We start from the raw sequence: 27,594 nt of genomic DNA, 5'->3' as shown, positions 1-27,594 counted from the left end.
ATTTTTTAAAACTAGACTAGACATATGTATTTTTAAATTTGGATTAAATTACAGTTTATGATAATTGTGCGAAACCAAGCTTTGTCCTTGGGAATGAATGTAGCTATTGAAGGATATGTAAGGTGGAAAGTAGTGGCTTAGAGCCTCGGATCCTGACGACGTTTGGCGTATTGCTAGGAATCGAAGTTGGTCCCCCATAGTCAATGTTTGTGGTAGGTGGAGCTTTGACTCATATGCCTAATCCAACAATCTCGCTTTCTTCAAACTCTTGTCTCTGTCTACCACCACCTCGTATTCTGCCGCTTTCACCAGATTGTTGGATGTTTTAATTGCCCATACATAGGCTTCCCTCTCTGTCAATCTTTTAAGTTACTTTCGTTTTTACCGAAAAATATACATTCGGACGGAGATAAAATCAAATATTAAGAAAGATAATAAATTTAAATTCAAAATATGCCGTTCCGATCAGTAATAACATTGTTAAAAAGTTAAATTGCATGCTTGAAATCAATAAATGAAAATTATTTTCAGGCAATTCAATGCATATAGATATGGTATCTGCCTCCACGAGCTTAAATTCCTTTCAGTGTAATACTTGAAATGGAAAACAATGCAAAATCCATCAGCCATGGCTGCAAAAAATGACTTCTTTTTTTGTCACTATTTTCACGGCTTGAAAGCGTAACGTAAAGAAGCAAGACTCGGTACTGATACAACAAAGGCTTAGCAGGTCCAAGAAGATGATCTCTTTATCAATGGCTTCATTTGTTTGTCCTCCTCCAAAGAAATCATCCCCAAGTGCGATGGATCCTCCACCATCATTTTTGCCACTAAATATCCAGCTATTGACCATGTCTGAAACTTCCTAGCCTGTTTACCGATAAATATCCCGAGTTTGCCGTCATAATGCTCCGGCCAGCCATCTTTCAACAACCGTGTCTCGGCAAGGTCGATTGCACGTCTTGCAATTCGAGGCCTTCCCGTTTTTATGCAAGCTGCTGTCAGCAACCACAAAAGCACTGCATGCAAAATGGGCAGAAATTGCAGGATTACGGAAAAGGGCAATTTACAAATACAACAAACAGTAATGTTCATGTTCATCAGTTCAAAAATTTATGGATAATCATTCTTTTATATGTATTACATGTCTTGGATTTGTGTAATGTGTATTTGACATAATCATCTAAAATACAAGAACTTTGTAGCTTCATAGTTTTCAAAAATGACACCAATAAATATATGTTTAATAACAAATATGAATATCCTTTCTCATAAGATCAAAAGCACTGAAGTGAAGATAGATTAGAAAGAAAAGGCCTTACCTGGCCAGGATCCTCCATTGTGATAACTCCATCTCGTGTTCTTCGGGTCACAACCAGCTACGATTCGCCATTCATGACTTTCTATTGCGGGATAAGCTATTTTTAGTGGCATTTCTCCAAAGCTCCCAACGCTCCTCAATAAGGTCCATTATAGCCATTGATTGCTCTGGAGTTGCAAGAGAACATAGAATTGCTATACAGTTGCCCAAACAAAACCATCTGAAATCCATCCTTGCAGGACTAACATTGCCGATAAAGTAGCCACCGCCTGTTGGCATAAAATCAAATACCCAGTCAGGGATGGAATCAGGAATAACATTAAACTTATTTACTGCAGTGTGAGAATACTCCTCGGTTTTATATCTATAAATATCATTTAGTTGTTGGAAGTCGAGCCAAAAGTAACTCCGCATGTGATAACTCAAAGCATGCAAACGCTTCACAATCCTTTCGATGCATTCTTTGCCTTCTGCATCATGCTTCAGCAATGATAGGGCACACCTCAACGCCATAAGGAAAAGTGCTTGAATTTCAATAGGATAACCATAAATACCCTGTCAATGTCGAAGAAAAATATCATGTTTTTATCACACAATACAAAATAAACACGCGTCTACTAACAAATATTTCCTCCAATGATGAGAACCAAGGTGGACCTTCACATGATAATTCACTAGCAATTAATATGGATCTGACCATCCAAAAGAACCATTTCCTTAAATGGTTTGCATTTCTGAAACAGATTACTCATCTTCAAACTAATAAAATAAAGATAATCAAAATCTTCATCACTTCTATCACCTAAATCGTACATGTTCTTGTCTACCCTATTATTTAACAGCCGAGTAAACTGCTTCAGGAATGGTCAATCATTGTTATCCATAGCTTGTTTTCCGCTACTCAACGCTAATCTGTCATGTACTTTCATTTAATTCTCTGCTACACAGGAATAGCACCACACATTTGAGATCTTGAGAACAATTTACTTGGAATATTAGGATCACATTCATTAATGAAAAAAGACAAACTAGACCTTAATAGAAATAGACATGAACCCAGAACCAGAGCATGAAAACTTATTTATGTTCAGAGAATCAGAACAGCAAAGATATCTGGTCGTATCTGATAAGATTCTCAAATAACTGTTTTATTTAAGACCACATAACATTATTACTGCAGTCACTTTCGCGCAAATATAAATGTGATAACATATAAAATGGAACATTTTGAAATCATTTGTTTCAATATCTTACGACGACATTAGGAGATTGATTACAAAACTAAGAGTAGATTGGCCTAAACGAACAAGTAAATTACGGCAGTTGGACCATTGCAGTAAACCACATCAACATGTTTGCAGAAGCAGCATGCTGCTGAATTAAAACCAAGGAACCGGATTTCAATAGGTCATGCTGCTCCACTCTCTCCACCACTCATCAATAACAATAATAAATGATCAGCCACACCTTTTTCCTCCATGAATAATGCGTATTACATCTAAATCTCAATTTTCATAATCTTGTGCTGCTTTTAATTTCTCAGATGCATTGCATGTCTCGCATTAAATCAAACATACTATAAAATCAGTAAAGAACATTTCATGTATGAACAAGCAAGCACACATACATACATCACAGAAAGAAAAAAAGATTAGACGGATAACTTACCATTCTGTCAATCATAGAGCATCCGTCAGCACAAAGTAGGGTTGGGAATGTATCGATTCCTTCTGATAGACAAAGAGTAAGTATGAGCATCATCCCTTTTTGACATTCAGGTGTCTCAGCTTGAGATAAATCCCCTGTAGATTTTGTATATGCACGGAGCAGAATGATCCACCAGAATCCAGAATCAACCGGAGCAACTCTTCCAATAGCGCTCTCTCCAAAATCTGCAATAATTGTATCTGATTTACGTACAGGATCATGGAGAACTTTGAAGCTAGCTGGCATTGCACCTTCCCCAAGCTTGAATCTATCTATTCTTTTCTCCCACCCTTGAAGCTGAAGAGTCTTCAAGAGAAAGTTCTTTACTATCTCAGGCTCTCCATTCATCAGAAAAGCCAGAGCACTGGGTACACAGTCTCGAACAAAAACCTGAAGAAAAATCCAAACAAAACAGTCTTAGAGGATTTCAATATTTTAACTAACTAGATGGTAATGGATTTCCAGTATTAAAAATAACAACAAATATCTTTTAACTAATCAAACCTACTTTTAGCAATCAGAAATCTCTATTCATGTTAAAGTTCAATTCTGCTCATGTTTGACTTGATGTTTCACCTAATCAAAGTCATCCAACTTGGATCAAGGTATTTAGTATTAAATGATGTTATCCTACATTCAACTAAGCTATAGTTTGCTATGATCATATATATTCAGGTTTAAACTTTCTATAATTAACAATTAGCTTTAGATTGAATAACTACCACTCAATATAAGCAATAATAAATGTTAGGATAATAGTTACAATCCCATACATATGCAACAACAATTTGAATATCTATAAATCTTACCTGATCATAGTTAAAAACTTCCTCGGAAGCATGGTCATATGCGGCAATGGTACCAACTGGCTGACCTCTGAAATACACCAAAGATCTCCTGAGAGCTTCCCATGCTTCAGCCACCATGGGGTGCGGTTCAAAGGAGTTTCTAGTCGATGAGGCAGGGGTATTGAAACCAGACCTCCAACCAGGCGAGTGCGTGGTGTCATAGTTGTCACGAGCTGCTCTAGATAGAGCATTAGAGAGCTCGCCCAGCGATCTCTCATCAAATGATCTTTGCCTCTCGATGTTAAGCCTTGGCATATCAAGGAGGCGTGAGAGATCATAGTCTTCTGTCTCGGAGATCGAGCAAGTTGAGCTCACATTTCTAAGCCCCGTCACTTTAGCCCCATCCATTTTCTTTATCTTCAATGATCAAAAACGGGGCTTGCAAGTTTCAGAATAAGAGATACAGTTTAGAAAAAAGATACAAAGGAAATTTGAAATGAAAAATCTCATTCGACAGAGAGCGAATAAATCAAAATTCTTGTTCATTGTATTACCAAGATGGTTGAAAAATAAAGGAAAATTTTCAACAACCAACCCCCAGCCATCATTTCTATTTATAAGATATGGATGGATTTGGAATGACGCACACAAAATATTTTTAAAAGAAATAGATAGCTCTGTCTACATTTTTAACTTTATATTTGACTATAAGAATTTTTATAAAGATGTTTAAAATATCAATGGGAAAAGCATGAAGATACAACAAATAAGAAACCTACAAAGAGCATGAAAAATAAAATACTGCAAATTATTCCACCGAAAGGAAGAAAAACAGATCCGAAGCTCATCCAAAACATGAAGTAACAAAAATACATACCCCCCCGCGCAAAAAAAGATATGAGCTTTTTTTAAAAAATAAAAACGAACCTAGCAACAAGAAAGTGTCTCTAAAATGAATTCTCCGGCGAAACTTAGAGAGAAAATGAACGGCGATTTCGCAGGAAAATGGTAGGAATGGGGAGATACTATGAGAAGGGAGGACGAAGAAGAAGAGAAGGTGTAGCTAATGAGGATCTGATACTTATAACGTTTGAGAAGAAAATGACCTGAAAAAGAAAAGAAAAGAAAACTCCCGTTCATTTGTAATAACAGTAAAGTTTCCCGGTATTTGCCAGTAAAAGCACGTGTTGAATAATGTCCACTTGCAGTCACCAAACGTCGCAGTTTGGACACGGACTTCTCAACGTCTGAATAATGTCCACTGTTTATAATAATATTTTTTAATAATAAATTAAACTATTGCACGTAACATTAAATCTAAAATTCTTTTACCCATATACGAATAATTGAAAAGTTGTCTAAATACTTAACTTCAAAACCAGTAATTAAGTTCTCTATTTTAAAATTAATTAAATTGTCATGCACACTTTTAAGTTCTCTATTTTAAATGTTATTTGATAGTTTAATTAGAATTTTAAATAGTTTTATTTTTAATATCCAATTGTCAGTATCTATATTTAAAAAAAATTGATTGATTTTTTTATAAAATTTTTCTTTATAAGATTATATTTTATTAATTAACTATTATTTTTTACTCTTTCATGATATTAATAAATATAGCTAGTCTAATTTAAATTTTATATATTATTTCGTTTTTTTAAATAATAAATTCTTATCGTATTTATTTATTATTTATTCAAAAATTAATTGCTATTAGTGTTTTAGAAAATAACTTACTCCATAATTCAATTTGATTATATGGATCTACATTTTAACATTACCGTTAAACGCGCTAATGCAAGTATCCTAATTACGTATTAATTATTAATCACTATCTATATTGTTTTTGGTGTTGTAAGCTGGAACAGGTTGCTTTAGTGATCTCGGGTGGGTAGAATTTGCGTGCAAATCCTTCCCTTTTGTTGGTTTTGCTCTCTAGGTTTTGGATACTGTGTGTTGTCTAATTGTGAGAGTGAAGCTAATCGCTTGTTGTAAGTTTGAAGTTTGACAACGATAAGATGCACTATTTTTCCTTCATTTAAGTTTAGGAAGGTTTTTTTAACGACATTGTTGTAAGTTTGTTCGGTTATTATTATAAAATTGAATAAATCACTTCTCAAAAAAAAAAGAGAGATACATCTCAAAACCATATTTTTCCCCTATTGTTTTCTCGATTTTTAGGATTTTGTCATGATTAATTTGAATCAACCTATACCATACATCTATATTAGATGTATGAATCTTCCAAAGAAATTCTTTTACGTATACAATACTATAAAACAATATACAAATTGCATACATTATATCATTCAGTACAAAATAGTTCAAATTAAGAGTTGGTATTTCAAATTAAAGTGTGAAAGGGTTATTGTTAACTAAATAATTAACAATACATATAATATTTACAAATAGAATCATATTTTAATTTTAAGATGAGATAATACGCCGAATCATGTAAAATATATTTTAATGACTCAATTTATATTTATTGATTAAAAGACACTCGTGCAAATTTGGTTTTATTTTAGGTAAAACCATTTCATCATTGCAATTGTGTCACATATAAGTCATTAAGCACGCGAAATTAAAAAAAAAAACACGTCCAATATTGTAGGATACTAGGACTGAGGGTGATGGGTATATGGCGGTGGGTGCAAGGGAAAGTCTGTTATCAAACTTTGTACTGAATACAAGTTATAAATTTACTTTCTATATTTAATTAATAATTAAAACATCTGTGTTTTTTAATTTTTAATCTCGATATAAATGATACAATTAAATTATATGAATGTAAATTTATATAATACAAATTAAATCCACGATATATGTATACACATTGACCAAACATATAATTAGATTTAATAATTATTATTGAGTCATAACAAAAATTTAAAATATATAGAATACATAAATTAAAAATATCAATTTAAGATATGTGAAATAAATATATATATTGAAATTCCGAGGATGTCTTCACGAAGGGCTTAAAAGTCAGTTTAGGGGATAGTAATTGCATAGATTTTTGGAATGACCACTGGACAAGATTCCCGTCTTAAAAACGCTTTCCCGATAATCTTCGGTTTGGTGATAAAAACAAGGGAAAGTGTCGGAGTTTGGCTCAAAATTCGAGGGGTGTGGAAGTGGGATATTGAGATCGGCGTGAGCTGTTTACTTGGGAATTGAACCTCTGGCATGATTTTATCCGAGTTCTAAACGAAGCGGCAGGCAGTCCCTCATCTGCTGACAGGCTATGCTGGTTGGGGTCCTCTAGCGGGCTGTACACCCCAAGTGTCTTTTGTCATAAGTCCACTCCGGTTTACAGTGAATATGATAATTTCTGGAAGTTAGTGTGGGCTAACCTGGCGCCTCCAAAAGTTGAGTTTCTTGTATGGAGAGCTACTCAAAATAGGCTTCCCGTTCTTGCAGAGTTAGAATCTAAGGGTATCCCTATCTCAGATTCCGGCGTCTGTGCCCTGTGCACAAAGAAGAGGGAAACGGTGAACCACCTGTTTTGTAAGTGTGAGGTAGTTTGGAGAGTGTGGTCAAGATGGTTCTCGGTGTGGAATATCCATTTTGTGTGCCCGGGAGATGTTAGGTCTTTTCTATCTTCTTGGGATGGAATGCCGATCGCAAAATCGAGCAAACAATTGAGGAGCATGGCTTTTTTTTGGCTTTTCTAGTCAATCTGGTTACTCAGAAATGGCATTATGTTTAGAATATTAGGTTGACTGAGGACAATCTGTTCGAGTTGGCTGTCACAAGGATCGGTTGCTGGTGCTGCTCGAAATGGCCTGAGGTGTGCTGCTCAGACAATAATTTCAAAAAAGGCCACATGCCTTCATTGTGTGCAGAAGGTGATTGATGGCTTGAGTGTTACAGGTGGCTTCTCGATGGTTATGCAGCTTGTATGTTTTGAGCTCTGTTTTATTCTGTTGTTTATACAGGGGCACCTCTTTAATTGTGGGGGGTGGGTTGGGGTGTAAATTGGGTTCCAACTTCTGTTTTTGCTGAGTGCTGTTTAGCGGGTGGTAATCTTACGTACAGTAGTCTGGTTCTGGTGCTATTGGCCCCGTTTTGTCGAGAGAGTTTGTGTGTTGGAGATTGGCTGGTTTAGTCCTAGTAGTCAGTACATGGAATTATATGTAGGGTCTACTTCCTGTGGTGTTGCACTGCTACTCCTTTCGGCGGTAGTGCTGCTGGGTTGTTGTGTGGCATGGTGGTACGGAGTAGATTCTGATTTCTGTTCGGTTTGGTTACACAGTGCTTCGGGAGTATCGTGGGATCTGTGTAGCTGGTTTTTCGTGCTGTTTTGTGTTATCTGTTTTAACATTAGATGGGTGCTGATGAATCAAGTAGTGCTTTTGGTACTTGTTGTATGTGCGCGCTGCAGTGAATTTCCATGTTGCAGGTGGGCTGTTTCGGATGTGTTGGCTGGGTGGATAGTTTGATTCCATGATGGTTTGGTGTGATGGATATGTGGTTATTCATTTGTTTTATCGTTTTGTCTTGATGTTGGCTTTGGGTGAGGCTATTGTTTGGTTTGATGTTAGCAATGGGAGGGTGGTATTTTGCCATTCTCTGCTTATGTTGCATGTACTGTTTAATATGTGGTGGTACATGATACACTCTTTTTTTTCTTTTTTTTTTCTTTTTCATGTAGGTCTAAGGAGGTTTTTTTTAACGAGACAGTTATTTTTGTCCGGTTTTGTATGTGACTTAATCTAATAAATCTATACAAAACTCCCATTTTAAAAATAGAAATAAAAAATAAATTTCACTGACCTAAATTTAATTTTATGTTTGATTTTTGAAAAATCTTTTGTGCTTTGATAGTTGATTAAATAATTATTAGTCATATCGGAAAACTGAATCTAAATCTTGGTTGATAGAAACTAGATATTTAAGGTGAGCAGTCCCAACACCCGACAGCACAAATATTACTTTTATTTATAAAAAATTACAACAATATTTTAAAAAATCAAATTAATTAATTAATTGCTAGAAATGCTAAACAGTGCTACCATGCATTAATTGATGGTTAATATATTTTGGAATTCTATAAAAGCAATAGATAAAAGAACAATAATCAATTATACGAATTAAATCATTTCAGTGGTTTAAAGAATAGTTAATATCTTATAAGTTTTAAATTTGAGCACGATGTTTATATGGTTGTTTGAATACTCATTGTTAAATAATTAAAATTAATTTAGAATATATATTATCTTATAATCACAACATACTAATAAAAAAAAATGGTGAGCTTTGTTTTGTTTGGAAGCTTTGATGTCCCACAGCATACTCATTGTTTGAATAGTATTTTGGCCTTTTACATGGAAATGAAGTGGAGATCTTATCCGTTTCCTCAATTAATGCACAAAGTCACGGTAACAAGGGAATTTCGTCCAATGAGTTCAAAGTGTATCCCATTTCATATTATTTTTGGTGCTGGGTTTACGGACTATATATAAGGTTGAATTCCCAAGCAATGCTTCCGGCGTGATTCATGTGTTTGAGCACCACTACTTGCCAAGCCTCACGTTTCGTCACAACCACTAACTTTTTTCTTTTTACATTTAAATTGATTATAATATTTGTTACTTATTTCAGATATAAAATTTTATACCCTTTAGCGTTTAAACGAATCTTTGACTTTTTAAGGTGTATTTTATTAAGCATTGACCTTTAATTTATGTTAAAGCAAATTTTAATATTTAATTTATGGTAGTCCATTAAGGAAAACCTAATCTAGTTAGAACTTTTAAAGAATCAAGACAGTCCAATTAAATAATGTGGGTTATAAGATTTGAGCATGACCCAACAACTATATAATTGTTGGACCAAATATTATATTAAGTCCAACCTAATGAACGAGTTCGCGTTTGGGTTACTTTAGTGATTAATTAATTAATCAAATCCTAAACCGTGAGGGTCTATATCTTTAGGAGGCGTTTGGTTCGCTGGAATGTTTCTGAGAGAATTGAAATCTGTGAATGAATTAGAATCTGTCAGGAATTGGAATCCAATTCCATATTCTGTTTGGTTGGCAGGAATGAATTAGAATCCAATTTCATATTCTGTTTGGTTCGCAAACATATAAGATGAATTTGATTTCAGTAATGTAAAATGACAGAATTGTCCTTCTTATTTTTTTCTCTTAATTTTAGTTTATTTTATAAATTACATGTAACAATATATTATAAAAATTTAAAAAAATAAATTTTAATTTTATTGATTGATTATTCATTTCAATAAATTATAAAATCATGCTAATAAACATCATAAGTTAAAATCATCCCAATTAGGGATGACCATGGGTCGGGTTTTTGGTCCACCCAACCCGAGAACAAGGGAACCTCCATCCGAGACCCGACCCGACCAAAATAAAGTTTCACCCGACCCGAATATATGAATAAGAAACCCGACCCGACCTGAAATAATAAAAAAATTATTTTTATTCAATAAAAACAATGATTTAATTGAAAATATATATATATATGGATATTATTGTAATTATTCCTAAATATATAAGGTAAAACTATATATTTTTAGGTCGGGTCGGGTATTTTTCACCCTAAACCCGAACCCGACCCGACCCGACCAAAATAAAGTTTCACCCGACCCGACCCGAATATATGAATTAGAAATCCGACCAGACCATACCCGAAATAATAAAACAATTATTTTTATTTAATAAAAACAGTGACTTAATTGAAAAAATATATATAGAGGGGTATTATTGTAATTATCCCTAAATATATAAGGTAAAATTATATATATTTTCGGGCCGGGTATTTTTCACCCTAAACCCGAACTCGACCCGACCCGAATATCACACTTAAAAAAATCGACCGACCCGACTAAAATAAAGTTTCAACCGACCCGACCAGAATATATGAATTAGAAACCACCCGAAATAATAAAAAATATTTTTATTCAATATATGAATAAGTTACTAAAAGATTGATGAGGGTAGTATGGTCAAATTTTAATTCCCTCCAACAAGGGAATTGAATTCTATCATAAAATTGATGGAATTCACTTTTCCTCATTTGATGGAAAGTTGAAGCCATGAGGGATTCCAATTCCCATGGAAAACTTGAACCAAACATGAGAAAGTGATGGAATTGGATTCCAATTTCCCTTAATTCCAAAGGATTCATGCGAACCAAACACCACCTTAGATTATTGTTTGCCCAGATTGGTTTTAAAGTTAATTATTGTTAAAATTTAATTACTTATAATTATTGGAAGATTTTGAATATGTGATTATATGGACTAATTGAAAAAAATCAATATATAGTTTGGACTGATAGAAATTGGTAGTAGAGTTATTGAACGTTCCTTTTCGTTGAAAAATTCAAGTCTAGGGTTCTAGATTCAATAAAAAATAGCTTTGGTACAAAAGAAAAGACTAAACCAAAATTATGATTTTTGGCTGAAATCTTCAATGTAAATTAAAAATATGCTGATGGATGGATAATGGATATGTAAAAAGATAAAAAAAAAAAAAAAGATAAACGAATTTGAAAACTTCTCATCATATGTACGAAGATGCGTGAATTAGGTTTTGTATGTGATATAGACATGAATGATGTTGTGATGAAAATGTTGATGATGATTAAGATTTATCTTAAGACCTCTTCTAGTCGCTGCTCTAATCAACTTTTCTAATCGTATTAGAAAAATAATTTAGAGTGTGAAGATCTCACTCACGTTGAACTGGCAAAATTTCATGATGAAAAAAATTTCGAGAGCACAAGATAATCAACACTTGCAAAATGTACTCACATTATATTGACAATCAATAACATTTTTTTACAGTCGTGAATGAAACCTCCTTTATATAGGGGGAGTTTTAAAGTCTTAAGTAACTAATGAATAAAATAATAATAAATTAAAGATAAAATAATTTTTTGTCTCTAACTTAATTCCTAGTAAATTAATAATTTTAATACTAAAAGACAATGCATCATCCTGTATTAATTATATTACAAATAATTAATAAAGATATTAAAAATTTGTAATATATATAAAATTTTGTATATGAATTTCGACATGCGATGTCTTCTTTAAAATTGATATATCTTAAGTTTTCAACATTAGATTGATGCGTTTTAAGAAATGTTGTAAAGTTAAGATATAATAGGTCGTCTTTCCAGAAAATATGTCTACAAAAGACACATGGATCCCATTCTAAAAGTCACCATAAATTTGTTGCTATTTTTGTATTTTCACCCAAAATTTGGACGTGTGGATCAATTGAGAGAGGTAGTTCATCTTACTTATATTAACACATATTTTTTATATGTACCATGTGTGTTTATTCTTTTATATACTTTTTTTTATATTTCCTCTTTGATGCATTATTATTATTTTATTCATTTTGATGATTTGCAATCAAATTTTCATTTTAAAAAAATTTAAATTCTTAAAAGGCGTACTTGGTCCATCATCTTTCACGTCAATATAATAAAATCTTATCATCTAATAATCGAGCATGTCATATAGGATAAAGACGGACATAATCAAACATATTGTTAAAAAATACACTATGGTTTGCTTTTACCTTACATGACACTAAAAGATATCATTTCGATAATTTTGAGAATGAGTAAATTATACTGATAGTTATTAATATTTTAGGATATTTTTATTTTGATCATCAAACTTTTAATATGAGTTATTCCCAAAAATAAAACTTTACTTTTTCAAACTTTTAATCTTTGCAAAAATCGAGTTTATGAGGATCAAAACGGTTGTCAATCAATTCTAACAATAGGATAGCCTTGTTTGACAAAAAAATTTAACATAGTTTGATTTCAAATTGATATCACGATTAATTATGGCATATAAAAAAGTTTTAGCTTTTAATTTATATTGAATCATCATCGTTTTTGTCGTTGTTTGTGGTTTATCTGGTAAAAAAATCACTAAACTACTTATATTTTATTCTTATCTTTATTTATTTTGGTTCAAACATGTCAAACAAACCCTTTTAATCTTCCCAAATTACAAGTAAACCCTAATTAAAATGAAAAGTTGAAACCTTTGAATTTGTTATTATCATCTGTCAGATTAGCTTGAAAACCAAATTATATTAGGTTTCTAGTAAAACAGATTCTTCCCACCTTTGGAATTAATCAACAATCATTTTGTTCATAAAAAATCAGTGTTGGTTACGACTGCAAATTTGAAACCTTAGGAGTTTTGGAGGGCAGACTCTAATGTGTGACATCATCATTTCTTATCGACAACTAACGATAGTAATCGTAATGAAAGTAAATTAAAAGTTTAATAAATGTAATGTAAGTTTTAAAAGTTTGATGATCAAAATAAAAACACCTTAAAAGTTCAGTGATCAAACTTATGGTATTTATCCTATAAAGTTTAATGTAAATGGTTGAAAGCTATATTTAAACATTTATTATCTTATACTTACTCCATATTAATCTAAAAAATATATATAATGATATTTGAATATTTTAAACGTATTCCTATTAAATTCAAGTTTAAATTAAGTTCAAGTTTATTAAATGACTTCAGTGATAAGTGATAACGTTATCTTTCTTAGAAGATTCAGATTCGAACAATTATATCTACATAAAATATATAATAGTTAATTTTTTTTAAACAAATATTACATTCAAATTATCTTATACTATTAAATAATTCAAATTAAATTCGTCATCGTTTCTAACTATTTTAACAATTTTGCGTAAAAAAACTATTTTAACATTTATGGTACATACTACACAAAGTTATTATTAATCCGATGTCATTGGATTAATTTATAATATATTATTGAATGCTAAATTTATATTGAATTGTTTAGTCAAAAAAATTATATTGAATTGTAAATATAAAAATGATTTCCATTTTTTGAAAAAAAAAACTTAGTCTTTATAAAAAAAAATTATAGAAATATTTAAGCCAAAATTTCCGATTTTATCCGACCAAAGAGAAAACAACGAAAAGAAAGCTACAGAAAAGGAGACGACGAGGACGACGATTTTCCTTTTCCATCTGGTGTCTGTTGCTTTTCTTAATCTGACGAAGCTTACAAGAAAAGCGAAAAACCCCACCTTTTCCTTTCAAGTTTCAACCCACCAAAATTTCTTAACTTCACCAAACTCAGATCCAACAGTCTTCCCCTTCTTTTTCAGGTACGAGTAACACTTCTTTTGCACAATTAGGGTATTTAGTTTCTTCATTTACAGCTCTAGTTCATTGTTTTGTGCCTTTGTTAATGTTCCTTAAAACCTGCATTAACTTTCGAATTTCTGTTGTTTTTGTTGTTGTCTGATCATAAAGCAGGGTGCTTTATAAATGATATTTTAGAACTTATTTTCTATATAAGCCTTTTATGCTTTCTGATTGTGTTGGCTTTGGCTTTTCTTTTCTTTTTTTGTATTTTTTGGAATACTTTTTGTTTGCAGTGTTTGTTTGGTTTGTTTATTAAACAATGGAATCGAAACCCAAGAGGAGAGGTGCTATGGAGAATGGGGATGCAGGGGAAGACTCGGTAGTTGCGACTATGATTGGGAATGGGGATGATTTGGGTCCTCTGGTTCGACGTTCCTTCGAAATGGGGCGGCCTGAGGCGCTGTTCACAGCTGAAGCATATTGTGAAAAAGAAAGAAGTGGAAATTGAGGAGCTCTGCAAGACTCACTATGAGGAATTCATTCTCGCCGTGTGAGCTTCGGGGTGTCTTGGTTGATGCCGAAGAGCTTAAAAGCGATCTTTCTAGTGATAATTTTAAGTTGCAGGAGGTCGGGGGTGCTCTTTTGGAGAAACTTGAAGAGCTTTCTTGAATCTTTTTCAATTAAGAAAATGTGACTGAAGCTATTAAGAAGTCCAAGATTTGTATTGAGTCTTGGAGCTCGTTGTCAAATGCAACACTTACCTTTCAGCAGGCCAGTTTTTCCTGGCATTGAAAACTGTGGATTTGATTGAGACAAACTACTTGCAGAATATTCCGTAATGCAATCAAAACAATATTCAGAAGAATATTCCTATAATAAAAGCACATATGAAAAGAAAGTTACTGAAGACTTTAATGAATGGCTAGCCCATATTAGGAGTTCTGCCAAGGATATTGGACAGACAGCAATTGGTCATGCTGCATCACTACGCCAGAGAGACGAGGAAATGATTGAACGACAAAGAAAAGCCGAGGAACTGAACATTTCTGGCTTAGGAGATACAGGTTATTCATTAGATGTCGAAGAGCTTGATGAAGATTATGTTTTGAAGTTTGATCTTACTCCTCTATCGGGCATATCACATCCATTCCTGCCTTGGAACCCAAGAGCAATTCGTGAATATTACTACAAAAATCGTTTATTACAACTCAATTCAGATTTGCAAATCTCTTCTTCAATACCATTTGTTGAATCATATCAATCCTACCTAGCTCAAATTGCAGGCTACTTTATTGTGGAAGACAGGGTCTTCAGGACTTCTGGAGGCTTGTTGTCTGCTGATCAAGTTGAGACGATGTGGGAAACTACTGTTGCAAAGTGGCATCAGTTTTGGAAGAACAATATTTCATATGGATTCTGCAACACATCTTCTTGGTGAAGGATTATATAGCTCTTCTTGGGGCAACTCTTAGCAGTATGGGTATGAAGTGGGGTCAATTCTCGAGGCCTTGGATAATAGCCGAGACAAATACCACGAGCTTCTTCTTGAAGAGTGCCGTAAGCAATTGATAATGTTATTTCTAATGATTCCTAAATCAGATGGTAATAAAGAAGGATTCTGACTATGAGAGTAATGTTTGGCATTTCATCTTCATACGTCAGATGTAATGCCAACATTCCATATATTGCACCATTCTCCTTTATGGTGCCTGATTGCTGCCGCATTGTGCGATCCTTCGTCAAAGCTCAGTTGATTACTTGTCTTTTGGAGTTAATTCCAATTTTTATGATGCAGCGAGGAAGTATTTGGGACAAACTCTTGATTGATGTGCTTAATGAAGTTGTACTGACACTGTTCAGAGTGATGGCATTACTGTATCTCAAGCCATGCAGATTGCTGCAAATATAACATTTCTTGAAAGAGCTTGTGACTTTTTCCTTCAACATGCTGCCCAACTCTGTGGGATTCCGGTTCGATCAGTTGAGAGGCCTCAGGCCAGTTTGACTGCCAAGGCAGTTTTAAAAACTTCAAGAGATGCAGCTTATCTGGCTCTCCTGAAATTGGTAAATAGTAAGTTAGATGAGTTCTTGGCACTTACGGAAATTATAAACTGGACTTCTGAAGAGATATCCCAAAATAATAGTGAGTATATGAATGAGGTAGTCCTTTACCTTGACAGTGTTTTCTCAACAGCACTGCAAATCCTGCCATTGGATGCATTGTACAAAGTTGGTTGTGGGGCACTTGAGCATATTTCCAATTCTATTGTTGCTGCATTTCTTACTAATAGTGTCAAGAGGTTTAATGCCAATGCAGTCATGGTTATCAACCATGATCTACAGGTGTTAGAGAATTTTGCTGAAGAGAGGTTTGACAGCACTGGCCTGAGTGAGATATACAAGGAAGGCAGTTTTCGAAGTTGCTTGATAGAAGCCCGGCAGTTGATAAACCTTTTGTCCAGCAGCCAGCCTGAGAATTTCTCGAATCTTGTAATACGGGAGAAATCCTACAATGCTTTGGATCATAAGAAAGTGGCTAGCATCATCGAAAAATTCAAGGACTCAGCAGATGGGATCTTCGGGAGCCTTTCAACCAGAAATACAAAAACAAGTTCACGGAAGAAATCGATGGATGTGCTGAAAAAAAGATTGAAAGACTTCAACTGAGAATGATTCAAATGTTGCTTGCATTAAAGCCGTTGTCTATTTTGATCTTCATATTCCTTTTCCCCCCTTATATGGTTTGTAGCTCGTATGATCATATAGATTATTATAATAAAGTTTTTACATTCCTATTGATTCTCTTGCTCTTTTCTTTTTTCTGGTTAACCAACTGGGGAAATAGTTCAGGATATCGCATGATACATGGGTTTAGGTTACTTTAAACTCTACTTACAATCAGTTTAGATACATATGAGGTTTGATATTCAGTTAATGGTAATGGTATTGGACATTCATGTTTCTTCATTTTATTTATTGTATTATATGTAGAATTTAGGTCTTTATGATCAATGGGATGACAATTCTTTACAAGGAACAAGCTATTTCTGGCCAAAACCTTTTGAGTGGTTGCAACAACACTCAGAACATTTTGGTCTTACGAGAACAACTTATAGCTATGTTACTTAGGCTCCGGTGTGAGCAAGAGATACTAGTAACAGTTGGAGATGGGTATGTTTAATCTTTTCTAACTTTCTGATGTATTTGAAGGATCCTTGGAGGTTATATCCTCGTACCCATATATGAATATGTTTCAGACATGAGTATTGGATACAGGTACTTAATGAAAATGAACTTAGGATTATAGTAACTGCTCTACCCCACTTTTCTATCCCCTGTTTCAGGTTCTCTCTACTTACAATTGTATTATCAGAATTAGTCTTTAAAGAGCTGGTTTGGAGCTGCATTTGATCAAAATTGCTGAATTACATGCGCGTGTCAAACAAGGTAAAATTATCTTTCAAAAGATGATTTTATGATTATCAGAGTTAGTCTTTAAGTGGATTTGTGCTAATAATATTATTGAAATGGATGCCATCCTATCTTTAAAAAGAATTGAGAAATATGTATAAGAAGAATGTCCGCAACACTTGGACTCACAGTCTTGGAAAGCTGGCTAAGCTTTCTTATGCTTCTAGCAATTGCCTTGTTGCTAACAAGGCTGGTCAACCATTTTCTGTTAATTGTTCTCTGAATATATGAACTCAAAAAGACATGAAACGTTTAGACTTTTATTTCGTTGATTAGGTGCAAGGTTTGGTTTCACCCTGGATGAAGAATTGAAGAAATCTGCTGCTTGTGATGATGTCAAAACAGCTCTTGCAGCTGAAATTAGCAGAGAGCATATTGGGACTGAATTATGTTTTTCTTACCCATTAAGAGTGCTGCTGCTCTGTGTATAATTATATGGGGATATTTATGTTAAGCCCAAAGGGACATTAGCTGCTGCTCTATGTACCTTTTTAAACTTGGGGATTGTTCTTTTTCTTTTCTATATTATGCAGGTTGATTTCATGATCTCTGGCAATCAACTTGTTAAAGCAATTGACCACATCTGTGACTTGTCATTATTTTCAGCTGGCTTCAATCTCCCACGAAAAGATGAGCCAGCTGTATCAGGGGAATGCTATAGGTTTCTGGCTAATTCAATAATGTTATATATTTTCTTCATCTAGACTCATTTTTATCGTAAGGCAAGTTTACTCGACTTCATAAGGTCATGTAAGAGTGAAATAAAATCTTAAATGTCCGGTTAGCTATATAATCAATGGGAGCAGTGCACCAAAACAATGGAAACTTGAATGACCAGGGCAATTTTAACTGCTTTTTCGGGCCATTCCTCCCTGTAGGATTATTGATCAAATAGATGAATCTGTTTAGCCTGCCCTCAATGTCCAGGGCAATGTTTACTGTACAGGAAGCTTGGGTTGGATCATGATTCTGTTTTAGAAATTTTAATGCACAGATTTGAAGGCAGTTCGGTTTGATTCGATACTCTATTTTACAGTTCATGTACTATATAAAATATAAAAAAAACATATACTTGTTGCCTAGTCAAACCAAACTTGTTGTCTAGTCTAATATGGAGAATGCAGAAGTGAAGAGCTATCAATGATTGACTTTTATTTATCATTCTAAAAAATAAATGGTATTACAATAAAAATTATATCTTTATTGTATTTTTACAATTTTGATATAATAGTCAGTGTGATCAAATATTAAAGAGATTGTTTAAGAGTTTCAAAGCGTTTCTTTCATAAAAGCATTTTATGTATTTTCTCAACAGCAGCAATAAAAGAATTTTAAAACAATAAAAAGTCTGGTAAATCCCCATATCCCCACGCCATAGTTTTTCCTCTATTTTTCTTTCCTATTTTTACAAATAACGAAAACAAAGAGAGAAAGAGGATAATAAAACAAAGACAACCCAACTGACACAATTACTCTCCCCAGTCCCCACCCCCACCATGCAATTGAAACCTCTCAACACCTTCACCGTTACGCTCATGTTGTTCTTCACTTTCTTGATCCTCTTCTTCTCCGGTTTCCTCGAATTCCCTTCCGTTTCCTCCTCTATCCAACGACCCTTTTCCACCTCTCCCCTTACCCTTTCTTCCAGCCCCCACCCTTTCACCGATCTGCTCTCTGCTTTCAGGACATGGGATTCTCAAATGGGTTGTGCCCGATTCAAGCTCAAACATCACGATTTGATCCGTTTGCTTTCCAACAGCTCTGGGTCGTTGCAGGAAGCTGGTGGCGAGTCTTCCTGCAATCAGTTGAAAATGGAGCATGTTAGTGTTTTGGTAAAAGGCTGGACTTGGATTCCTGATAATTTGGACAATTTGTATTCTTGTCGATGTGGGATGAGTTGCCTGTGGACTAAATCTTCCGTTCTGGCTGATAAACCTGATGCCCTTTTGTTCGAGACCTCAACCCCTTCATTTCAGGTAGTTTTCCTTCTTTCTTTCTTTTTTTGCCTTTGCCTTTTGCTGGAATATAGAAAATTTTGATTTATTTGCTTGAGTAAAGTTGAAATCATGGAGTTGAAATGGCTATTTGGTTAAGTATCTATCTGACCTGCTTGATTTGTGGATTCAAAGCTGAGATATTCTTTCAATTCGTATCACAAGAAGATCGTTGTGTAGTTCATCAAAATATCAGTGAAGTAAAGTCTTTTAGTAATTAGCTGCTGCCTGATGTGTACAAGATGTTTAGGAACAAGAGGGAATTTTATTTTTTTAGTAAGAGCAACCTTGGTAACCAATTAGATAGATAGATTGCAACGGTTTAACCTAAGAGATTTTACTTTTTGTTGTGTCAGGGATCTCTTCTCCCGTTTAACCATTTGTTAATTTGAGCATTAGATAAATCATTATGCATGGACATAGTTCAAAACTTTTAGGGTATATGACCAAAGAAAAGAAGACGAGCTTTGTTTTGCCTGTTGTGGGAGTAGGGTTCAGAAGTTGGGGTTCCTTAAAAGAAAATATCAGATCATGTATTTTTCCTATTTACTTGGGTTGGCTCATGGTTCATTAATTTATGCATTCATAGATGCTTTATAGAAAATCTCTCTTTTATGATATAGGAGACCCCTTCATCAACTTGCTCCATTGAATTTTGGTTGCTAAGAGGGTATTTTTATTTTAGGTCTGTAAAGAGAGGCAAGAGACAAAAATATTTCTGTCTTTGTGCCCTTCCCCTTATCTTACGCACGAGAAGATGAAAAAGAGGGGTATGCCTCTCTTTTATGATATAGGAGACCCCTTCATCAACTTGCTCCATTGAATTTAATTCAAGCTCTAATTCTTTAATCACACTGTAGGATAGGTCCTTCCCCTTATCACCCTTATTCAATAATCCTCTTTTTACTCTACTTTTGGTCTAATCCGTAATCAATTAAGCCCAATACTTGACCCGCTAGCCCAAACGAACATATAATCCATGATTATCGAGGCTTGAGTTAATGCACGAACATTGACTCGTAATTTGGGTTGTTACATGACCGTGGTAATTATTTCCCCCTTTGATTCAAAATGACTAGTCTAGAAAATTTTGTCCAAAGAACCTTGTTGGTATCTTGTTAGAGAAAAATATTGTCAGACGATAAAGTGGAAGAAATCTAAAAACATTCAAGATATAATTCATCACATTTTTTAAAATCCTGCTAATTAAAGCTAGTTCTGCCCCTACCGAAGGCTGAACTACTGTCTCTTGTTTTTCATTATCATCTTGAATATTGTAACAAACAAGGTCTTCTGTTGGAATGACCTTACCATATGAAGAGATGCAAGAAAGATAAAGTAATCTTTCACTTTGGTTTTTCTTCCAGCCAAGCATCAGTTAAGTCCTTTGATTTATTATTCTTTATCCTCTATAATTAATGTCCTTGCTTTTGCCTTATTCTTTGACATGTCCGTGCTTTTGCTCAGTTAAATATTGGTCAACAGAACTAGAAGATGTTCACCTTGGCTTGTTACAATATTCAACCAGTAGAATAGCTACACATGGATGTTTTGGTTTCCTGTTGCTGCTTTTTAAGATAATTATACATCCAATCTTTGATTAGTATTTTCCAGCATCATTTGAAATAGTCTTTTCTTTTTGTTTAGAGGCACAGAGGAGATCCACTTCGTGTGTACATGGACCTTGAGGCTGGCAGGAAGCGTTCAGGTCGGGAGGATATATTCATTAGTTACCATGCAAAAGATGATGTTCAGTCAACTTATGCTGGTGCTCTCTTTCATAATGGTCGAAATTATCACATATCATCAGATAAGAACAATGTGAGTAGCTGGCTTATATTTCTTTGTACGTGTGTTACCTCAATAATACCCTTAGATAAATACATGGTTGTAATCACATTAGGGGTTTTTCTTCTTCTTTAAATGTATTTCTAGGATACACTTGTTTATTGGTCTTCATCACGTTGCCTTTCTCGAAGAAACCAGCTTGCTAAGAGTCTTCTCAAGTTGCTGCCTCACCACTCCTTTGGCAAATGCCTGAACAATGTTGGTGGTTTGGACATGGCCCTTTCCTTCTACCCTGAGTGTGCAAATGATGCCAACAACCCAAAGTGGTGGGATCATTTACATTGCGCTATGTCTCATTACAAATTCGCCCTCGCAATTGAAAATACCGTTACAGAGAGCTACGTGACCGAGAAGCTATTTTACGCTCTGGACTCTGGTGCAGTACCTATCTATTTTGGAGCTCCCAATGTGCTGGACTTTGTCCCTCCGTATTCAATCATAGATGGAACCAAGTTTAGCTCCATGGAGGAATTGGCTTCCTACGTGAAAGCCATTGCTAATGATCCTGTAGCTTATGCAGAGTACCATGCCTGGAGAAGATGTGGTGTATTAGGTAACTATGCAAAGGCCCGTGCAGCGAGCCTCGACACATTGCCATGCCGATTGTGTGAGGTAGTTAGTACAAAAGGTGGGAGAAATGCAAGAACAGAATGAGTTTATTGTTTTATATACTTCACACTTTACTCTCCTAGTATTTGGTAACCCATTTGTAACGAGTCATCAATTTTGTGTTTGATCTAATAGAATTTAATGCAAAATGACCAATGGGATTTGTTGTAGATGTGTAAAGATCAATTTTGTACTTGGATCATTTGCATTCATGTTTACAAGATGGAGAGATGGTAATTTGTGGAGAGATGGTAATTTAGATCCATGCTCTTTGCTGAAATTATTCATCTTGGATGGAAATAAACAGATACATGTCTTCTGTAAATGAAAATTGATGGTCAATGTCATACACAGTTTAAATCGAACTTAAAATCTGAATACTTTCACCCTACCATTTTAATCTATAAGCTTCCTTTGGATTTACATGTTAAGCAGTTGTTTGGTAAAATCCATCTGTGAAAAATAAGATTATTTATTTGTATTTATTTTAGTGAGGTGATATAATTTAATCATGGACACCCTTTCGCTAAATTACTTGCACAAAAGCAAAACCCACATTAAAGAAGGGTTTCATTCAAGTTAAGCACGATGTGGTTGCTAATTAAATTTGCATTTGCTGCCGAATTTATTATTCCATTTATATATTGTATGTGACAGTATATGCATGCTGGGTGTCCATAAATAATACTTGAAACGCAAGGCATCTATGTCTGGTCTCGTGCGTAAACGGTTGTTGAATCTTGTAAGAGACGTAACCATCTGTTCTCAGATATTAATGGAACAAATACATATAGCATTTAATACTAGACATGGATCTCTGATTATGATTTGCACACATTGTCAGTAATTAAACCCACATTACTTACTATTTCATGCCAAAGTTTTTTTGCGTGAGAGATCCGTACCTTTTACCTCTGAATTTAAGAAAACAAATAAAATTTGCCGTGCACGGAAATTTCGTCTAAAAACGAAAGAAGCAGGTTTTCACTTGAAATAATTTATTTAATTAAGTGAATTAAACAGGGTATTAAAAAACTTCATCTACTTGAATAAATTCTTCACTGGTAAGCCACCAAAGTCTACCTACTTGCCCATCTCAACAAACTCAATTAATAATTCTAAAAAAGAATTGAATATCGTAACCATGTTTTGTTCTGAACCTTGTATCAATTCAGCTAATTCCTTGGAGTTCACAAGTCAACTAAATCTCATAAAACTTTCAGTTCCATCAACTGAAATTTTACGAGAAAGATAATTACTGGGGTCGAAATGACTCTACATTTATACTATTAATGGTAGAGTAAAATATATGCAACGGTGCAGGTAGCAGAGAACAATATATAATAATAAAGAAGGTGATAGATACAGAATCACCGCTTAACTTTGGAAAAATTAAGATCGATCTGGCTTTGTCTATGGTGGTCCAATGAAGCTCTGCATTACTCCCACATGGAGTAATGTAATCTTCACTCATATTCTCATTAAACATCACATGCAACATTACAGACGAGTTTCGATCTTGAAAACATCATCATCCATCATTCTCTCCTCATATTACATAGAAAATACAAAGATAACCAAAAGAAAGATTTTTGTTTTGTTTTATTAACACCATGATTAAGTAATCCCAGTAAGTGACTGATATGGCAATGGGTGTTGTATTTAACGAGAGCGACGATTAATTAGGCCATAATTAGCTGTTCTGCTACTAGCCCTTGGGAGATATACTATTGATTCTGTAAGTGAACAAGTTCTTTTACAACAAAGGTTAATGAACCCGAACCTTTCACTGATACTCCTTGTAACCTTAGCTCCTGCTGCTCTCCACAATTTGATATCATCGTTATCGTCATCGTTGTCATCCTTGGAACATTCAACCAACGCCGTGAAAAAGGGGTCCTTCCGGAAACTCTCAGCAGCGGCGGCGGCGGCGGTGGAAGTTTTCTTCCGGGATAGCAAATTTCCCAATATGTTCTTCCTGGAGGTTGGTGGAGTAGCCGGAGGTGGCAATGGAAGCAACTTGATGGATTCGTTCTTCTTGTGGTTTTGTAGCTTCTTAGGGATACCCGGTAAACGTTCCCAAGAAAATGGTACGCCTGAAAACCGGACTGGAGCCGCTGGACTGACAGGAGAATCATCTTGAAAATACGAGGATCCCAGTGAAGATGACAATGTTGCCGATGAAGACGACGACGAAGATGAAGAGAATGAAGGCGTTCGCCGGGAAGAAGGGTATTTGGCTGTGGAAAGTAAGGTGTCACGTTTTTGCGTGGATGAAGAAGCCATAGCTTATTCGCTATACAGAAAAAGGAAGGCTAGAGGAGACCAGTATGTGTTTTATATGGTGTAGTCTGATTTTATTTTTTTCTTTTAATTTGATATCTGCAATTATATATATTTATATAGATAGATAGATATATAATATTTAACTTATTATTTTTTCAAAACATTAAAGAAAAAGGTAAAATAATTATTAATATTAATTAATTGAATAACGACCCCAATGGGCAAGGCATTGATGGGAAAGGTTCAGGAGAGAAAAGGACTCAGCATGGGATGATAATTAAATATGAGAAGTATTTAAATAAAAATTAGGGTAAAATATATAAGTGGTCCTCAGACTATAGACATTTGTTAAGTCTCGTGACTATTAAAAATTATAAAATAATTCTTCGATTATAGGGCATTTTTTTGTTGAGTCCTCCGACTATTATAAATTATAAAATGATCATCTTACTACTTATATGTTCAAAACTCATCCTTTTTCGTTAAAAAATTGATGACCATTTGATATGGATATTAACATAATGATTGAGATATAATAAAATCTGATCACATAATCATTTTAGCTGTATTTTGTGGATTGAATTTGCGCTTAAATTATGTCATCGAATAGTGCTTGAAATTGTACTATTGATGCCTAAAACGACTTTATTTTAGGCACTAAACTTTATAGACGTATCGATTTTGCTACTAAGCTTTTAAACATTTTACTTTTTGTTACTACATTTTTTGACCGCCATCGATAATCAATTGTTTTCCATCACTAATCGTCTTTTGCGATAAGATCAATACTAAAATTTTGTATTTCACTCCCCTTTCTTCTCGTATGATTATTTTTTTCATGTAACACACTCAAAATTTACAAAATTAAACAAAAAAAATCATCACTTTAGGGGTTTATAGCTTTCTCATATTTGAGAGGTTTGTAGTGTTTGTTTGAAAATCCTAGCATTGAGAAACATTATGTCGAGAAGACGAAAAAAATACCTCAAAATTAGTCTCATCGAAAAACCATCAAAAGGATATGAGAGTATTAGCACATTGAATCTTTTTATGGATTTCGTCTGTTTGAGTAGGTTTCATAGAAAACCAATCATATGAGAAAAAAAGAGGAGTGACTGTGAATGTTTTGATGTCGATTTTACTGTAAAAGACGATCGATGACGGCTAACGATTGGTTGCTAATATTGTCAAAAAAGTTTAGTGCCTAAAATTGAATCTTTTAAAAGTTTAGTGGTAAAATTAATACAATTCTAAAGTTCAGTGCCTAAAATATTGTTATTTTGGGCCATGTCAGAATGATATCGTTTTGTTCACATCATCATAATGGCATAAATATATATTTTTCACATTATCATATCGTTAAAAATTTAATGATCTAATAGTATAATTGATGTCAAAATCAAAATATAATACTATAATCAAAATAATTAAAAGTTTAATAATATATATAATATATCAAATAAAGTTTAGAGATATTTTAGATAGCTTATATATATATATATATATATAAAAATCCGCGGCGTAACCGGGTAGATATTGTAGTTTGTATATAAAATAGAAGTGGCTTTGTGAAATTCGGAAGCGGAATTCTCGAAACAGGAAGACGACACGTAATGGCATTCTTTTTTTTTTAAGGGAAAGGAAATAAATTTCATTAAATAAATACACACACACAAAAAATTGAATTTAAAAGGGGAAAAGCAGAGCTAAACATATATTCGATATGAACAGAAATTTTTTTCTGAGTTTATTCTGTTTCATAATTGCTTTGTGTTGTTTGATCGAAATGGCTGAATCTGCAGATGCTACGGAATCATCGTCGTCTTCGCCGGCGATCCACATCATTTACACCGAGAAGCCTCAGGATGAGCAGCCTGAAGCCTACCATCTCCGAACCCTCGCATCCGTCCTCGGCAGCGAAGAAGCTGCTAAGGATGCCTTGATCTACAGTTATAAGACGGCTGCCAGCGGCTTTTCCGCCAAGCTTACTCCCGAACAGGTTGCCGAGATATCGAGTAAGAGCCTTTTATAATTAATTTCTCTGTTTTTAAAAATATATATTATTACCTTGTTATTGTTATGAATCACTATATTATTTCGGTTTCTTCTATTAAGAATTACGATTAACTTGGGAACTTGTAAAATTAAATTCCTGAATTGAGAATCAGGATTAGCATGTAATCTTGAGGAAGAATGAAAAATTATAAACAAATAGCAGAAAGGAAAATGCTTCAAGAGTCTTTACTTTATCCAAAATAACTTGGTTTTAGTTTTTCTTGGTAAAGCATGCTTTTATTTCTTTCTGGATGAATAATCTTCTATCAGAAAAATGAAAATACCAGTGTGGAAATTACTCAATGGTATTCAATTTCTCATGCAATCCATCATTGAGGAAGAGTTATCTGCTGAAGAACATTCCAGTCGCTAGAATTTGAGTCTTGGAACTTGAATGTTTAATCTATGTGGTGTTATTATCACTTTCTTGTGGTTTTGCATGGAGCATCCTCACAAGTCAAACTCGATGCGTGACAAAAAATGCTAATTAGATTTTCTTTTAACAAATTAACTTTGTTTTCTCGTTTGTAAGTTGTAACACAGTTCTTGAACGGATTTTTTAACTTAACATGTTTAGAAATCTCAAAGTAATATTTTTTTTCTTAGTTAAACAACTCAGTTCCCAGAAATACAACTTTTAAAGCATTTGGCCTTTTCTTTCATACCTTTTTTAGGATTCAGCTCTCTCTCTTTGAGGATTATAAGTGCAATATCTTTTCCCTGCACCATCAATCTCTTGTGAATTGCTAATGCATTTTCATTAAAAAGTGTTTTGGTTTCTAGATGTCTTATCTTCTCTCTCTCTCTCTCTCTCTCTCTCTGGTGTGGGGGAGGATAATGCTTGTTTTATTTTCTAAGTTAGGGACCTTTCACACTTTTCTCTGATTTCAGGCAATTGTGTCTATTGTTAAAAGATTTAGATTGTAATGGCAACTATGCGTGAACAAATGAGAAAGCACCTTGCTAGCTATGTATCTATTAATAGTAACTGCATTCAGGTATAAGGTCCAAAGAGACTGCTCGACAGTTGGAATAGAAAAGTAAAAAAAAAATCGGAAAGCAAAGTTAGGTATAAACGATGATGTGATTTGGGATCTAAGTTTTACTTGGCAGGTTGATGTTGTTGTGAGAAGGAATCATAGAAAGGCTGATATAGGATCAGGGTAGGCCTTTTATGTTAATTGTTGCATATACCCTTTTGTTTCTGTGAATATAAAAGTTCTTGTTACATGTTGATGTAGCATTTGGTACTATTATCTGATTTTTGTAATTGTATGTTGTAGAACAACCTGGAGTTCTTCAAGTCGTCCCAAGCAGGACACTCCAGCTGCATTCTGGACCAAGGAAGCTGCAATAGGGCTAAAGAAAC

General features: G+C 34.1%; 3 protein-coding genes and 2 pseudogenes across 5 annotated transcripts; 3 read left to right on the top strand and 2 right to left on the bottom strand.

The window, feature by feature from the left end:
- Positions 1-652: 652 nt before the first annotated feature.
- LOC120162262 lies at positions 653-4,918 on the bottom strand (annotated as a pseudogene).
- An 8,842-nt stretch (positions 4,919-13,760) lies between these two features.
- LOC120161683 lies at positions 13,761-16,761 on the top strand (annotated as a pseudogene).
- Positions 16,762-18,838: 2,077 nt separating this feature from the next.
- LOC120162049 (alpha-(1,4)-fucosyltransferase-like) lies at positions 18,839-22,132 on the top strand. Of its 2 annotated transcripts, XM_039172233.1 has the most exons (4): positions 18,839-19,409; positions 21,075-21,248; positions 21,363-21,955; positions 22,021-22,132. In XM_039172233.1, exons 1-3 carry the CDS (start codon positions 18,930-18,932, stop codon positions 21,927-21,929), a joined length of 1,221 nt encoding a protein of 406 aa, XP_039028164.1. In that variant the 5' UTR covers positions 18,839-18,929; the 3' UTR covers positions 21,930-21,955; positions 22,021-22,132. The 2 variants fall into 2 exon arrangements, with proteins under 2 accessions (XP_039028164.1, XP_039028163.1); XM_039172232.1 differs by having other exon boundaries at positions 21,363-22,054.
- On the top strand, positions 21,089-27,594 carry LOC120162050 (subtilisin-like protease SBT3.17). Of its 2 annotated transcripts, XM_039172235.1 has the most exons (3): positions 21,089-21,096; positions 25,877-26,185; positions 27,509-27,594. In XM_039172235.1, the coding sequence occupies exons 2-3, from the start codon at positions 25,894-25,896 to the stop codon at positions 27,580-27,582; spliced, it is 366 nt and encodes a 121-aa protein (XP_039028166.1). In that variant the 5' UTR covers positions 21,089-21,096; positions 25,877-25,893; the 3' UTR covers positions 27,583-27,594. The 2 variants fall into 2 exon arrangements, with proteins under 2 accessions (XP_039028166.1, XP_039028165.1); XM_039172234.1 differs by lacking the exon at positions 21,089-21,096 and having other exon boundaries at positions 25,850-26,185.
- On the bottom strand, positions 23,547-24,170 carry LOC120161461. The gene has a single exon (XM_039171703.1). It carries the CDS (start codon positions 24,168-24,170, stop codon positions 23,547-23,549), a length of 624 nt encoding a protein of 207 aa, XP_039027634.1.

Source organism: Hibiscus syriacus, unplaced genomic scaffold (genome assembly GCF_006381635.1).
Source record: "Hibiscus syriacus cultivar Baekdansim isolate YM2019G1 unplaced genomic scaffold, ASM638163v2 tig00111402_pilon, whole genome shotgun sequence".
Taxonomy (NCBI): domain Eukaryota; kingdom Viridiplantae; phylum Streptophyta; class Magnoliopsida; order Malvales; family Malvaceae; genus Hibiscus; species Hibiscus syriacus.
The sequence above is the reverse complement of the archived record's forward strand: the minus strand, read 5'-3'. Positions and strand labels throughout refer to the sequence as shown.